General features: G+C 41.7%; 1 protein-coding gene across 1 annotated transcript in view; it reads left to right on the top strand.

The window, feature by feature from the left end:
• LOC121275700 (sodium channel protein type 3 subunit alpha-like) overlaps positions 1-14905 on the top strand; it is a 204554-nt gene that overhangs the window by 143006 nt on the left and 46643 nt on the right. The window contains exon 20 of the mRNA XM_041183284.1: positions 9501-9604. Within this exon, the coding sequence (XP_041039218.1) occupies positions 9501-9604 (104 nt within the window). The remainder of the gene's footprint in view (positions 1-9500; positions 9605-14905) is intronic.

Below are 14905 nucleotides of genomic sequence, written 5' to 3'. Positions count from 1 at the left end.
ATATACAAAATCCTCCACCTATCACCTGACCCACCTACTACCCTACCCAACTGGCACTTTAATCACCCTGCCACCTACCACCCTGCCACCTGACCCACCTACCACCCTATCCACCTACCACCCTACCCACCTACCACCCTACCCACCTACTACCCTAGCCAGCTGGCACCCTATCCACCCTACCACTTACCACCATGTCACCCTATCCACCCTGCCACACTACCCAGCTGGTATCCTACCCATCCTGCTACTTACCACCCTGTCACCCTACCCAACCTGCCACCCTACCTAGCTGGCACCCTACCACCCTGTCATCCTATCACCCTTCACACTTACACACTTGCCTCACTCACACATTCACTAACACACTGAAAAGCTATTTAAGTGTCTGAAAGTTTTTCAGTGTGTTAGTGAATGAAGACTTACCACACTAAAACAGCAAGTGCCGTAAAATGGGCATGTGACTTGGCTCCTCCTGACAATTGTGTACTATGTACTACAAGGGAAGACTCAGAGAACAGGTATTCTCCGCACTTCTGAAGAGGCATGGTTCAGAAGTCCAAACAAGAAAGGCAAAGCTCTGGCACTGTGCAAGAAAATAGGAGCACAGTGGGAATCCGATGGCGATTGCCACTCCTAAGAGGATTCAGCCAATGAGTGGAGTTTAATATGTATTATTTGCATAAAGTTCACATTAGCTTGTAGAGTAACATGCATCTAATTACTTGTCTTTTATGGCATAAACTATTATAATTATATAATATTAGGCCATAAATGACAGATGCCAGTGAAAAAATGGGACCTGTTGTTTTTTAGACTTGCCCTTGGCCATTTCAGCTCTCTGACCTTTCACACTGGAAGATGCTGTAAATTAGAGATGTAGATGGTGCAGTACTTTCTTCAGGATATCTGGAATGTGTGTGAAAAGGGCAAGCAACAGTACGTTCCCTTAACCAATCCGATGTATTGTTAATGAGCAGCACAGATTCCGAACCAGGAAGTGTAGATAGAATATTGGATTCAATGCCATCAAACCACAGAAAGTGAAATGAAGAGAGGGGAAAAAGATTGGATTAAGAAAGAGAGGAAAAAGAGACAGAAAAAAATTGTAAAACAAATTTAAATCTTCAAAAACAATTAAACTCTGAAGGAATAAGACTCCACGATTGTAAAAGTTAATTCTCAATGCCAGTGAGGTTGTTTGGCATTAATTAAGAATTAGCGTGCTATTAAAAAAGAGTAATTGGACTGAAGTGGACAAGTCTCAACTTTCTGTAGCATGGTTTAGTCTATATCTGCCATGCACACATGGGAACTTCACACCATTTAATACATTTGGATGATAAGGCAGACAATGAGATGTCCTTTTTGAGCAGCTAATGTTGGAATGGAGCATCATGCACACCAACTTCGAGGTTTTTTGTATTACCTACAGATCTGTTCTCTCCTGAAGTCAGTGTCTAATTTGCAGATAACGGCAAGTGCCATGCTATTATTTTAATGTAGATTCTGGCCCTAATGCCTTACTTTTTCTTTATGTAATGAGAAGTAGCACAAATTTGTATGCTGGACAGCCATGAATACGTAATTGTTTATGAAAGAGTAGATGTTTTTGAAAGCGACTAATTCAGAGTCTCAGTACTGGGTAAAATATGCTTTATAATGTACTGCGTTTTCAATCCTAAGTCAGAACCAGTGACTATGGATTTGCAAAGGAAAGATTAACCTGATAGAACTTCTTGATTTCTCTGAGGATTCTACAGATAAAGTAGAGAATGGAACGATCTGTAATTGTTTGGACTTACAGAAAATTTTCAATGAAGTTCCACATCAAAGGCTGCTAATTAAATTAAAAGCCACAGGAACCCAGGCTAAAATATGGAACCAGATAAGAAGTTGGTTAAATACTAGGAACTAACGAGGACACATGAGAAGTATAAGGTCAAACTGGAGAAGTGCTGAGTGGAATTCTACAAGGGTCAGTGCATGAACGCTTGATGTTGCTATTCCATATTATGCAACAACATCAACTTGCATTTATGTAGTGCCTTTAACATAGTAAAACCTCCGAAGGTGATTCACAGGAGTTATTATCAAGCAAAATTTGACACCGAGCCACATAAGGAAGTATTAGGACAGTTGAACCAAATCTTGGTCAAAGAAGTAGATTTTAAAGTGTGCTTTGAAGGAAGACAAAGAGGTAGGGAGACAGAGAACAACAGTAAAAGCTCAGGCCAGGATTAAAAACAACTTCAGGACCATTTAAAATGGCAGACGGGACCCAATTCCATGTTCCCTCCGCTTTTCCTGCACCTCCAATTTTTGGTGGCATGAGATAAAGGCGCAGATAGCAAGCTTGCACTCTGCACTCCCAACCTGGCCAGCTCTATTGTGGGGGTAGGCATCTCCTAGCCCCCCACAATTTTGATGGAGTTGGGACACCTTCTCCCTAACTCATAGTGCACAGATCTCAGGATTGTTGAAACAGCAGATTTTTTTTTCAAAAGAAGATTTGTGAATGGGTGTGTTTTTAACAGTTCTGCACATGCAATTGTTACCAAAGGGCTCATTGCTTCTTACCTAGTGTATACTGGGTGAATGGCTGTGGAAGGGCCATTAGTTGGAATGGACAGGTCAAGAAGGACGAGGAGAGAAAGTTTACCATTAATTTAGTTAACTAAAGTTGTATTTAATTAGTGGTTGAAGGTATACCTTTCCTACTGCCTATTAGGGGTCATGTGATTGTTCTTGACGAATGAGCCCAAAGTACAGGTAATCCAGAGGCCGGAGCTTTCTAGCCGTGGACCTGGGTCAAGCATGTAGCTTCTAAAAGAGATCTGTAATAAAGTTCTCTGTTTCAAGTAGAAACCTGTCAGGTACATATTAGAAAGTGGCAGTTTATGGTTAGGCAATTCAACAGAGACATCAGCTATGTTTATTCTAGGTCAATCTGTCACCTCAGGGTTAATGGTTCGACATCTATTACAGGCGGAATAGCTGATTGTTTAAGTGTCTTTCTATTCCTTAGATGATCCACATGTTTTCTGACAACCCAGTCTTCCACTTCCACTTCCACTTTGAATGACAAGGGACCAGTTTTAGAGACTATTGTACCAGGAACCCAACTAGGTCCATTTCCAAAATTCCACATGAAAACTGTATCTTCTACAGTAAATTTTCGAGCTTTGCTACAAATGTCGTGATCCAATTTTTGATTACTCTGATTCTTCTCTGCCTCCCCCTCTAAGTTTGGAAACACCAGACTTGACCTTGTACGTAGGTGGCGTTTCATCAATAATTCAGACCGTGTTAAACCCATTGCATTGAGAACAAAAGGGGAAAGTCAAGTTTCTAGAGTACCTCAGGACAACCTCTTCATTCCTGATTTGAAAGTTTGCAAAGGTCTTTCAGCTAATCCCTTTGATGAGGGATGATATGGTGCTGTTTTAAAATGTTTAATTCTATTTAAACTCATGAATCTCAGAAATCCTGTACTAGTGAAGACTGTACCGTTATCCGGAACAATGACTTCCGGTATGCCGTGTGTACTAAAACATTGGCACAATTTTTCAATAGCTGCACTCAATGTCAATGATCTAAATTCTTACACATCCATCCACTTAGAATGTGCATCGACGATCAATAAAAACATTGTGCCTAAAAATGGAACTACATAATCAATATGTAGTCTTACCCAGGGTCGACCAGGCCACTCCCATGGATGCAGTGGAGCTGAAACGGGCAACTCTTGTTGTTGCTGATACTGAAGACAGTGCTTGATTGTGCTTTCAATGTCACTAAGTATGTCTGGCCACCAGACGTAGCTTCAGATAAGCATCTACATCGTCGAAATGCCTGGATGTACACTGTGAAGCTCTGTCAAGAGTGGTTCTCTTCCTTGCGGAGGGATGATGACTCTTGATCCCCACAACAAGATTCCATCTTGACAACTTAACTCTTTTACAAGCATGGAATGGTCTTATCTCTTCAGATACTAGTGAATTCGACTACACTTGCAATACAAGGTTTCTGACTTTTGACAAAATTGGATCTCTGTATGTTCAATTCCTTATTTGCTTCGCACACATTGGTGAAGAGTCCAAGAAACTCAGTATAAGCACAACTTGTTGTGGCACTGGAACATGTACAATGCTATCTGATGACGGGAGACGACTGAGTGTGTCCGCATTTGCAATATGCATATCTGGATAGTGCATAAAGGTAGACTCATAGACAGATAATATCAAAACCCAACATTGATTTCTTGCTGAGGTTATTGGCGGAATGGCTTTATCCTCACTGAATTATTAATGGTTTATGGTCCGACGCATTGGTGAGATATCATCCATGCAGGTACTGGTGGAATCTCTTCACTCCAAATATTACTGATCACCCTTCCTTTTCTAGTTGTGAATAACCCTTCTCGGCTGCAGAGAAGCTTCTGGAGACATAGCCAATTGGCCTTTCGGATCCATCCTGTGTGATAACACCACTCCCACGCCACAGGTTAATATTGATTCTTTTGATGGGTCATAATGTACCAGTAGACATGATGAATATGATACTTTCTTAACTTTTACGAAGACTTCTTGTTGCGAATTCCATGACTAACAATGATTCTCTTTTAACAAAAAGTGTAATGGTGCTAACACTGTTGACAATTTTGGCAAGAAACTGCTATAATAATTGATCATGCCCAAAAAAGACTTGAGCTCAGTGACACTGGAAGGCGGGGGCACCCCTTTGATGGCCCTAACTTTCTCCCTTAGGGCATAAGGCACAGGTATGGCCTTAAAGAAATGGGGTGTCACCTCCGAATCTACATATATTTTTGCTTGTAAGCCTTTTAGCTTTCCCAATTCATCATGAAATACACTGTCATATTTCCTTAATAGCTCAGGAATTTCTCCCATTCTCACTTGAAATATTTCAGACCTGTTGAACTTAATTTTTTGTAACCAGTCACAGCCCAGAAGACTAGATCCTTCACCTGTCACTATGATCACTGGAAGCTGGGCTGCCTTTTGCCTATAGGACTCAGGTACTGTGGCGACGCCCTTTACCTGTATGGACGCTACAGTGTATGTGTTCAATTGAGCCACGGTTTGCTCCAGATTCAGTGGCTGGGTACTTTCATTAAGGTATTTAAATGTGTGCTTTCCCACCACTGTGCTTGAGACTCCTGTATCTACCTCCATGACCAATGGCTTCCCATTCATTTGAATGGTGATAGTTATTGGTTCAGTTTCTACTGCTTTAACATTGTTCAAGGAATACATATCGGTATCGGCAGCTTCAGGTTCTGTTATATTATTCACTTCACTCATTTTGGTCCGTTGTCTTGTGGGCTATTTCGATTTCGCCCTGCATTGCTTTATTACATGTCCTTTCGTATGGCAGTAATGGCATTCTGCCTCCTTGAATCTGCAGATTTGAGGCACGTGGTTACCCCCACATCTGTAGCCAATTAACTTCAGAGTCGCTGCTGAAATGCTTCCACTAGGCCTTTTCATTTTTTGAGCAGCAGCCTGTCTCTCACTCTCCAGTTTTAACACCACGCCCGGCGGTAGGTTCCCACCCGAACTGAAAAAAGTTGCACACTCAGTAAAGCCTGTGAGCCCCTCACGGAACTTTCCATGGCTAGCGCTATTTCCATGGTACGTTTCAAATCGATGTTGACTTCTGCAAGTAAACGGTGCTGAATAGTGTCATCGTGATCTCCGCAACTAACCGGTCCCGCAACATGAGTGTGTCTCCAAAGTTGCAGTGCTCAGTCAACTGATTCAATTTATATAAGTTGTGATGACTCTCCTGGGGCCCTTACTCTGGAGTTAAACATAAATTTCTGCATTATTACCAATAGCTTCGGCTGAAAATGTATCTTCACGAAGTCTACCAATTCGTAAAAAGATTTAGAGTTGGGCACATTCAGGGCCATCACACTGTGGATGAGGTTTTGTATCTTGCTACCACAGACACTCAGAAGGATTGCTTTCTGCTTCTCCTCCGCGGTTATTTCATTTGCCATAAAATAAAAACCAAGGCGCTCTACTTACTGGCTCCAGTCTTTCATGGATGCGTCATAAGGGTCAATTCTGCCAAAGAGTGGCATGACTGGTGAGTATGCTTTTCTTTTTTCCCTAAGAACTGATGTATTCACATTCACAAGACGAGGTGCAGCGTCAGAGCTATTTTACCCTCGTCGCCAAATGTAATGACTTGACGTACAGGACAGGTTTCTACTTGAAACAGATAACCCTAATACAGAGCTCATTTAGAAGTTACATGCTTGAACTAGGTCCATAACTAGAAAGCTCCGCCCCCTCTGGATTACCCACCCTTCAGTCTCATTCGTCAAGAACAATCATGTGACCCCTAATAGGCAGTAGAAAAGATTATACCTTCAATCACTGCATTTCCTCCTTTAGTTTTTTTTCATTTCCTATTTACAAAGATCATTTAAATCCACAACATATACAGGTCAAGTGATTAAAGATTAAGTCACTGAGGTGGTTTTCAGTTACAGCAACGTAGCTCTACCACTTGAGGTTCTCTCACTGGATCAACATCTTCAGGAACTGCAGTAATTAAATCATTTGTTTTTTAAATTAATTAATTTGAATGGTTGAAATTATTAATTTAATAAAGCATCATTTACAGGTACTTAATTTCTATTTATACCACTATTTATATTTATTTATACATAATTACCTTCAGTCGGTTTAAAAGTTTAGCTTACATATTAATTTGCAACAAACACTAAAATACCGACAAAATTATAAATACTTACTCCCTCAAGTTTACATAAACCACTACAAGTGTTAAAGGCAAGAAGAAACACCACCATCCTCCTTTGTACCAAATACCCACTACTTGCCAACTTTCCACCTCTGTTCATGATCCACTCAGTTACCATTGTGATCTATGCGATCTATGGTTACACTCCATATTGTAGCTCTATAATTCCCCCTGATCTTCCCAAGTCCTTTGCAATCTCGCCCCCACAATCTCCACAATCTCTTGCTCTTCCACATGGTAGCCCGCCAGCCTTTCAATATGGCTGGTTCTTGATCAGGAAATGAAGACAAAAAATTTAAATTCCCCTCATTTTCATGTTTCGCAGCCATTACAAACCCTATCCCTGCTCCTTCCTCACCTCCCTCTACATATTTGGACCCAAAGGATAATCCTTAAAAAAAAAGGTATGTTTCCTTCTCTAATCACTTCTGCATCTTATGATGTGGTGACATTAATTATTAAGGTATCCAATGTATTTTGAATAGCAAAATTGAAAACCTCGGAGGTAGATTCTAACTTTCGCAGCTGAATGGTAAACTCAGTCCTGCAGATTGGCCACCATTATATACTTGGCCCGACTTCAGTGAAAAAAAGAATATATGCTGCATGGTAGGCTCTAATCTCCTTGTATCTGATCCTAAGGTTTGGCTCAATGCACAATGACCCTCTCCTGATCAAGATTCTGAGGGCGCAGGTTACCACAATCATTTCCGTCTGGGCCTAGCAGAGCCTGCAAAAATGGTTGGTGGCATCTTGTGATAAAACCGCAATACCAGCTCTTCATCACCCTCGCATGCCTTCATCTCATTTAATACATGCAATGTGCAACAGGAAGTGATTAGGATGTTTCTGAAGAAGCTACCAGCATAGAGATTTGACAGGCATTCCGACTGTAATGTCATTTGGAGGTATGCTAGCGGCTAGTTTTAGAAAAAGGAGCCTCTACCAATGTCTCCCAAACTGGGGTTTACTGTCACACAGGCAACCTGACCTGCTTGACACCCTTCTGCTGGCCCCCTTTTCCTCTGAACATGCCCAACTCAAAGAACTCTCTGTGGTTAAAGCTGTGGTGCCAGCCAAGGAATTCAAGGTAAGATATTTGTTTTTAAATAACTGCATTTGACCCAAAGGTTCATGAAAGCCGAAGTACCAACTGGAAATTTTTTTAAAACTACAAGGGCCTTTACAGGACCTAATGCACCTAGCTTTCAGAGTAAGTGGGCCTTTTAAATGCACTCCTACCTCCAACTCTTACTGAGGCCTTGTCCTCTGCCAGATTTTATTGATGTACATGGAAACTTGGCATCTGGCGTGCCCGGGCATAAAAATGGGAGAGCCCTTCCTCAACTCCATCTATAATACATTCATGAAAATCAAGCAAGCCCTTAAACAAGCGAGAATTTAGAGGAATTGATTGCCACCATATTTCTGCATATCTAATGTCTCACCACCTTCCCAAATCAGATGAAGGATAACTCATGTGATTCCTCCCCAACACTCTTAACAGCCACTGTGACACATGCCATTTGCCATTTCCACTTTGTTAGTGTCATTTTGCACTGAGCCAAAAAACAAACGAAATAATGCATATACACAAGACTTGCTAGTATTTGATCACACAGTCAGTTCTATTCTCTTTCTCCTCCTTTCAATTCAAATGTGAACCTTAGCTACGGTGATTAAAATTTATGGCCTGAATTTTTCAGTTGGCGTGCGGCGATGGGCCTGACACGCCAGCACCTAAAATGACGCGCTATGACGTTGGGCGTGAATTCTGACATCATCGCAATGTTTCGTTTGGTGGGCACGCGCCAGAGTCAGCTGCGTGCCCGCTGATATTTAAACAGCCTATTAAGACCATTAAGGAAGTAATTAAGGTCATTGTTTACACTGGTCATCCAACCTTACAGTTGGTTGGCAGGCGAAAAGGACAAGCGGCCTTCACATTTTTTAGGAAACCTCATCCACGAGTGGGATGAGATTTCCTAAAGCTTTTATGAATTAAAATTTTTTTTAATTCTGAAAACGTGTCCCATCTCATGTGACACAGTCACATGAGGGGACATGTTTAATTGAATTTTTGATCCATTTAGTTATTTATTTAAAAAGCATTTCAATCTCCCTGAGGCAGCTCCGTGCCTCAGGGAGATTGAAGCGCTCTTTCGTGCACGTGCGTGAAAGAGCGCTGGCCCCGACTCTCCCTCACCCCCCTGCCTGCACAGGTAGCGCTGAGCTACCGCTTGTATCTTACGCTGGCCGGGCCTTAATTGGCCCGCCCATGTAAAATGGGGGCACAGAGCCAATCGCGGGTGGCAGTCGGCTACGCAACCGCCACCGCCCGCTCCCGCTGAGCCTGCCCGCCGACTGAAAAATTCAGGCCCATGCGTTATTTAGCTGAGGCACCTTGTCTACATATTTTCAGTGTTGTTTGTTTATTAATGTTGAAGTTGGGAATTGGTTTAATTGTCGTATATGATTCAGTAATTGAAAACAGGCATATATTTATTTGTCAATGATATTCTCGTAGGGAGTGCTGATAAATCAAAGAAAACACAACAGAAATTGCACGTCTCACAAAAGGCAGACAATATTTTGTTAAAATGCTGTAATCACAGCTGAAATCTGTGATGCGATAAGTAAAGATTTTGTCTTATTTTATGCATTTCTTAATTTCCCATTGCTTTTGTTGCAGTCACGAAAAGAAGGAGCTTTAGTTACAGTTCTAACTGAAGATCAAAGAAGATTTTATGGCACACTTAAACGTCTATTTAAGGCTAAACCAGTTAAGAAAATTCCAACTCCCAAGGTATGCTTTGATAACAAGAATTCATAAAAATGGCACACAAAAATGCATTTATTTTACCATACATGGTTATTTTCTAGCTATTAAGCATTAATAAAATCCTGTAATTTTGTAGAAATGACGAATAAGATTTAGCAGATTATACATTTGATTCTCATATTCATTAAGCTGTTGGAGATTTCTATCTTGACATTTGCATGTGTAGTGTTGGTTCCTTGCTTTATTAATGTATCTGTGTGTCTGGGCTAGACTTTGACCCTGAGGGCAGGAATTTCTGTTCATCGGGCAGGCATGGCCGGTGGGCCCGGGAACAGCCAGGAAACGGTCCGTCACCTGCTCTCAGCCTCCAGCCACAAATTCATGCTGGCTGGCCAGTTGACGGCCAGCCAGCGTGAAACGCGCACTGAGAACCTCAGCGCTGCCGGGGTGGCAGGAAAGGAGGAGGACAAGCACTGAAGTCTGCGTGTGCGTGAGGGAGCACCCACTGAAAGCTCTCTGAGTGAACATAGCTGCCTCAGAGAACTGTACACACAAAAATAAAGATTTTAGAAATGATATAAACATGTCCCTACGTGTGACTCAGTCACATGAAGAGGGACATGTTAAAAATGATGTTAAAAATTTTTATTTGTTTTTTTTTATTTATTGTTGGAGACCTCACCCCGCTCAAAGATGAGGTTTTGTAGAAAAGGCAAAGGCCGTCTAGCCAATTCACCCGCGTGCCAACCAAACAGTTGAACGGGCAGTGAAAAATAGAAATAACTTGATTGATTAAGGGCCTTAATAGGCCTCCTAATTGTCGGCAGGCGTGCTGCTGACTCTCGTGCGTGCCTGCCGACCGAAATATCGCGAGAGTGCACAATGACATCAGGAAGCTTGCCTGATCGGGTCAGGCAAGCACCTACCCACGGGACGTAAAATCCTGGCCTGAGTGAATTTGGGTATCAGGCTGCGGAACAAGCAGTGAAAGGGGCCAATCTCGGGAGGGGTTGAGGCAATTGACAACAGCAAGGGCCTAAGTTGATTTTGTGGAGGAGCTTAGAGGAACACTGCAGCTATTCCCAACCCCACAAAAGTAAACACAAATTTATTTCTTTACTCCTCTTCAGCTGGCGTGCAAGCTGATATTGTGTGGTGTGTAGGCATCATATGCTCCATTCAATGTTGTTCCAAAATGACAAATGGAGTCCCACGTGCATTGCAGGACCCCAACTTGCATTTGAAGTGAGCCAACTGGGGCAGTGCTCCAGCTGGTCCTGGGAAGATTGTGACCAGCACATCAACAGTGAGCACATAGCAGGAACTCCCTCCCACCATTATTTTGTTGTATTACCATCTTGTTTCTGAATGAAGTGACACCTTCTAATTTCCTCTATCAGTTTATTAAGGACAAAGTTCCTCTATCGCTCAGAGAGAATGGAATTTTAAAATAAAAACACTATCTTAAACCTTTCCAATTCTGCTTATCTTATATATGATGTCTTACATATATCTTATTTCTGGAAACTTGCGTCTGTTAGGAAGAAAACCTTTACTGTTCAATTACTGTGCTATTGGTAGGCCGTGCAAAGATTTATATTTTTATTTTAATTTATGAATATTGATGTCCCAAGTGGCTGAATAAAAATAAATGAGAGCTGCTATGTTAAACAGGTGACTCGTTCCCTTTAGCAACAACTCCAGTAATAATAATACAACCAGAAAAAGCCATTAAGTGATAATGGAGTAGCTTGCATGTAAAATAAGTGTATATTTTATTAGTAAATATTATGAAGGTCCTTGTGTGATGAGGTATATCGAATGTACCCATTAATTTTTATTTCACTGTATTCAGTTAAGCCATAAGGCTGACCATGTGAATACATAAAAGAAATAAAAAATCTGGAACTTCCCCACATGGCAGATAGAACACTTGTTCTATAGTTTTGGGCAAATAAATTCCACTAGGTGTGTACTTACATAAAAACTGGACCCGAAAACCCACAAGACTGACATTACAGCATAAACACTGGAATGTCTGCATCAATGTCCTCTGATACTAACTTCACTTGCCCCCATCTGCCCCAGAGAATGCAAACTGCTGCAGAGTGTGCTGGTTCCGTGGGAAGCTTCCAGGACACTCCTCAGAAACGTTGGGCTGAATTTTCTGCCCATTGGGGGGGAAGTTGAAGGATGGGCGCGTACAGGTGCACTTCCGATTAGCGCCCCCGATCGGAGGCACGCCGCCATTTTACGTTAGCAGGCCAATTGAGGCCCGCCCAGCGTGACGTTCACACAGAAGCACTATGCACGCTCCCTGTGCGGGCTGGGGGTGGGGGGGTAGTTCCCAAAATCGAGAGTGCACTCTTTCACGCATATGCACAAAAGAACGCACTCATCTCCCTGAGGCCAAGTGCTGCCTCTGGGAGATCGGCTGTAAATGTAAAAAAGATAAAAATAGAAAAATAAAATTTCCCTTATATATCCCCTCACGTGCCAATGTCACATGAGTTCGGACATGTCCATAATTTTTACAAAACCTTTATTAAAATTTTTAAAAGCCTACATGAAACTTCATCCCACCCGTGGTTGAGGTTTCATGTTTTTCTAATTCCCGCCGGGGCTCCTGGCCTGCCCGCCAGCCTTAAGGTTGGACGGGCAGGTCCTTTAATTACTTAATTAACCCTGGCAATGGCCTCAGTTGGCTGATTTTGCTGCGCTCCCACCTTCCTGAAAATTTAAATGGGGCAAGGTGATGTCAGGAGTTCCCCCCAACGTCACCACACATCATTTTACGCGTTGGTGAGTGGGCCCTGCCCCGCTCGCCGGCTCGTAAAATTCTGCCCATTGGCTCAGAATCTGTTGCCAACATAATGGCGAATTTAATGGTGCCTCCAGTCATTCAGCTGTAAATCATCCAGCAATGTGGCAAGGAAAAGATACCATGTGAATTGCAAATCACTAGACAAAATGCGCCAGCCTTTCATTATCATTACAAAAATGGCAACTCACCCTCAACTTCCCCTCAAAGTTTTACAAGTAGCTGCATTTGCACAATGAATAAAAAGTAAACTCACTTCAGAGAGTGGTGAGGGGCTGGTACTTAACAGCATAAGGACCATTTGCTGATGAGATTTATGTCCCTGCAATGCCACTCAGCCTCTCCATCCAACAAAGGGAATAATTTAAATTGTGGAGTCTCATTCCTACCAGTACTAAATAGTTCCTAGAAATTTCCTTTCTCTTTCCCTTTACAACAAAAGCAAAATACTGTAGATGCTGGTAATCTGAAATTCTTATGAAAGGTCACTTGACCTGAAATGTCTGTTTCTCTCCACAGACACTGACTGACCTGCTGAGCTTTTCCAGCATTTTTGTTTTTATTTATTTCCCTTTCTTTATTTCTCTTTCTGTAGCTGATTATATTCTATTTCAACCTATTTCCTTCATTGTCATTCCTCTGCTTCTTTTTCTATCCTTAAACCACATTTGTTAAGGAAATAAATTGTTCGTTCCATCGGTCACCAAGGTCTCAGATATCCCATTGGTCTCACTTTCAGCAATTTTCAGCATAAAACATTTTCAACCTGAAGGATGAAGAAGAAAAATCTAACAAATACAACGCAAAGTAAGATGCTCCACTCCAGCAAATTCTGGGCTGTTATTTCTGCAGCTTCATCTTGATCAATAGGGGTCTAGGCCACTGCTCCAGCTTCCTACTTTCTACCACCATCACTTTTGCCAAGCACTCCAATTCACAATGCACAAAACAACTAGTAAGTCATTAGTATATTTGCATCCAATCCTTATAATTATTTTTATGCCTGCTACATACGCTCAGAGGGAAAACAGGCTTTTTGTTCAATACAAGTTAAACCATGTGTGTGCAGACTAGCACCCATTTTTACACTTGCTTACAAGGAGGAATAAATTGGAGATTGCCTTTCCACAGCAGCAGCCAATTAAAAACAAAAAAAACATGATTTGTGGTTCAGCTTCAAATTAAACAATACCTCATTGCATTTGAGTTTCTTTTTTTATAAATCTGGCAAGTTTTTCAACAGACTTGTTTGAAAAAAAGAAGGCTCCCCTCCAGCATGGAAATAGACGAATAATATCAATATCAAGATTGGGCAGTGAGCACACTCCATGGGGATTTCCCTGGCTGACATCACTGGAGTGAGCCAATTACACTTCCTTAACAACTGAATGTTTTTTGAGTGTTACAGAACAGCATTCCAAATACATTTTTCAAAAATAACCACCTGGAAAATATCAACTAGGATGTCAAATTCAAAGTGTGTACTTGTATAACTATAACTATATAACTATAACTGGAAATCTGAAATAAAAATAGAAAATGCTGGAAGTACTCAGCAAGTCACACAAAGGGAAACAGAGTTAATGGGTAGGATTTTCATGGAGTCGGGGAGACTGCGTGCAGAGATGAAAATGGTGGCCGGCACCCTATTCCAGGATTCTCAACCCCATTCCCAGGGTTTCCGGTTTTCAGGAGAGTCTTTTAAGGACTGGGCTGGGTCAAGATCCCACACCCTGAACTCCTGACCTGGCCGGCTCCATTGCAGGGTAGGTGTGTCCTACTCCTCCACAGTTTTCATGGAGTCAGGCCTGCTTTTCAAAGAGCTGTGACACATGCATGAAGGAACCTTTGGAAAGGTAAGTTCAAAAGGTCCTCCTCATGGACTTCCAAGCTGATATGCCCCCCACCCGCCCCCATATCCTCTCATGCACCTATGCCAAGCTATGTCACTTCCATGCCCATTCACCCACTATCCACTGCATAGAACCAATGAATCTCATAGTGACAAGAGGATGTGTAAAAAGAGAAGCTTTAAAAAATTCATTCATTGATAAATTTAGTTTCTTAAAAATTCTTCTTTTTACTACAGGCCAATAAAAGTGTCAATCATCCAGACCATTTAAAGTATCAATAGCAGAAACTGCACACACTTGAAACCTCTTTATCTTGTGTAAGTAAATATTATGCAATTGACAGCATTGATTGGAGAGCCAGAGCTGGCAATCTCCATTAGGCTGTTGAAACACCTGATCCCCAGAGAAAACATTGCATGATTGACAGCTCTGACTTTCTGATCTATGCTGTTAATTGCACAATATTTACTTACACAAGATAGGTTCCAAGCACTTGCAGTTTCTGCTATTGATACTTTGAAGGGTCTGGATGATTGTCACGACTCACTGGGGATAGTACACTGTAATATTAAGCCCCACTGCTCCCTGAGCTGAGACAAATTTGAAAAGTTTGATCAGACCACCAAATTTCCCAATTCTACCTAACTGTTT

This window comes from Carcharodon carcharias, chromosome 1 (assembly GCF_017639515.1).
Source record: "Carcharodon carcharias isolate sCarCar2 chromosome 1, sCarCar2.pri, whole genome shotgun sequence".
Lineage (NCBI taxonomy): Eukaryota > Metazoa > Chordata > Chondrichthyes > Lamniformes > Lamnidae > Carcharodon > Carcharodon carcharias.
This window is presented reverse-complemented; position numbering and strand designations above follow the sequence as displayed.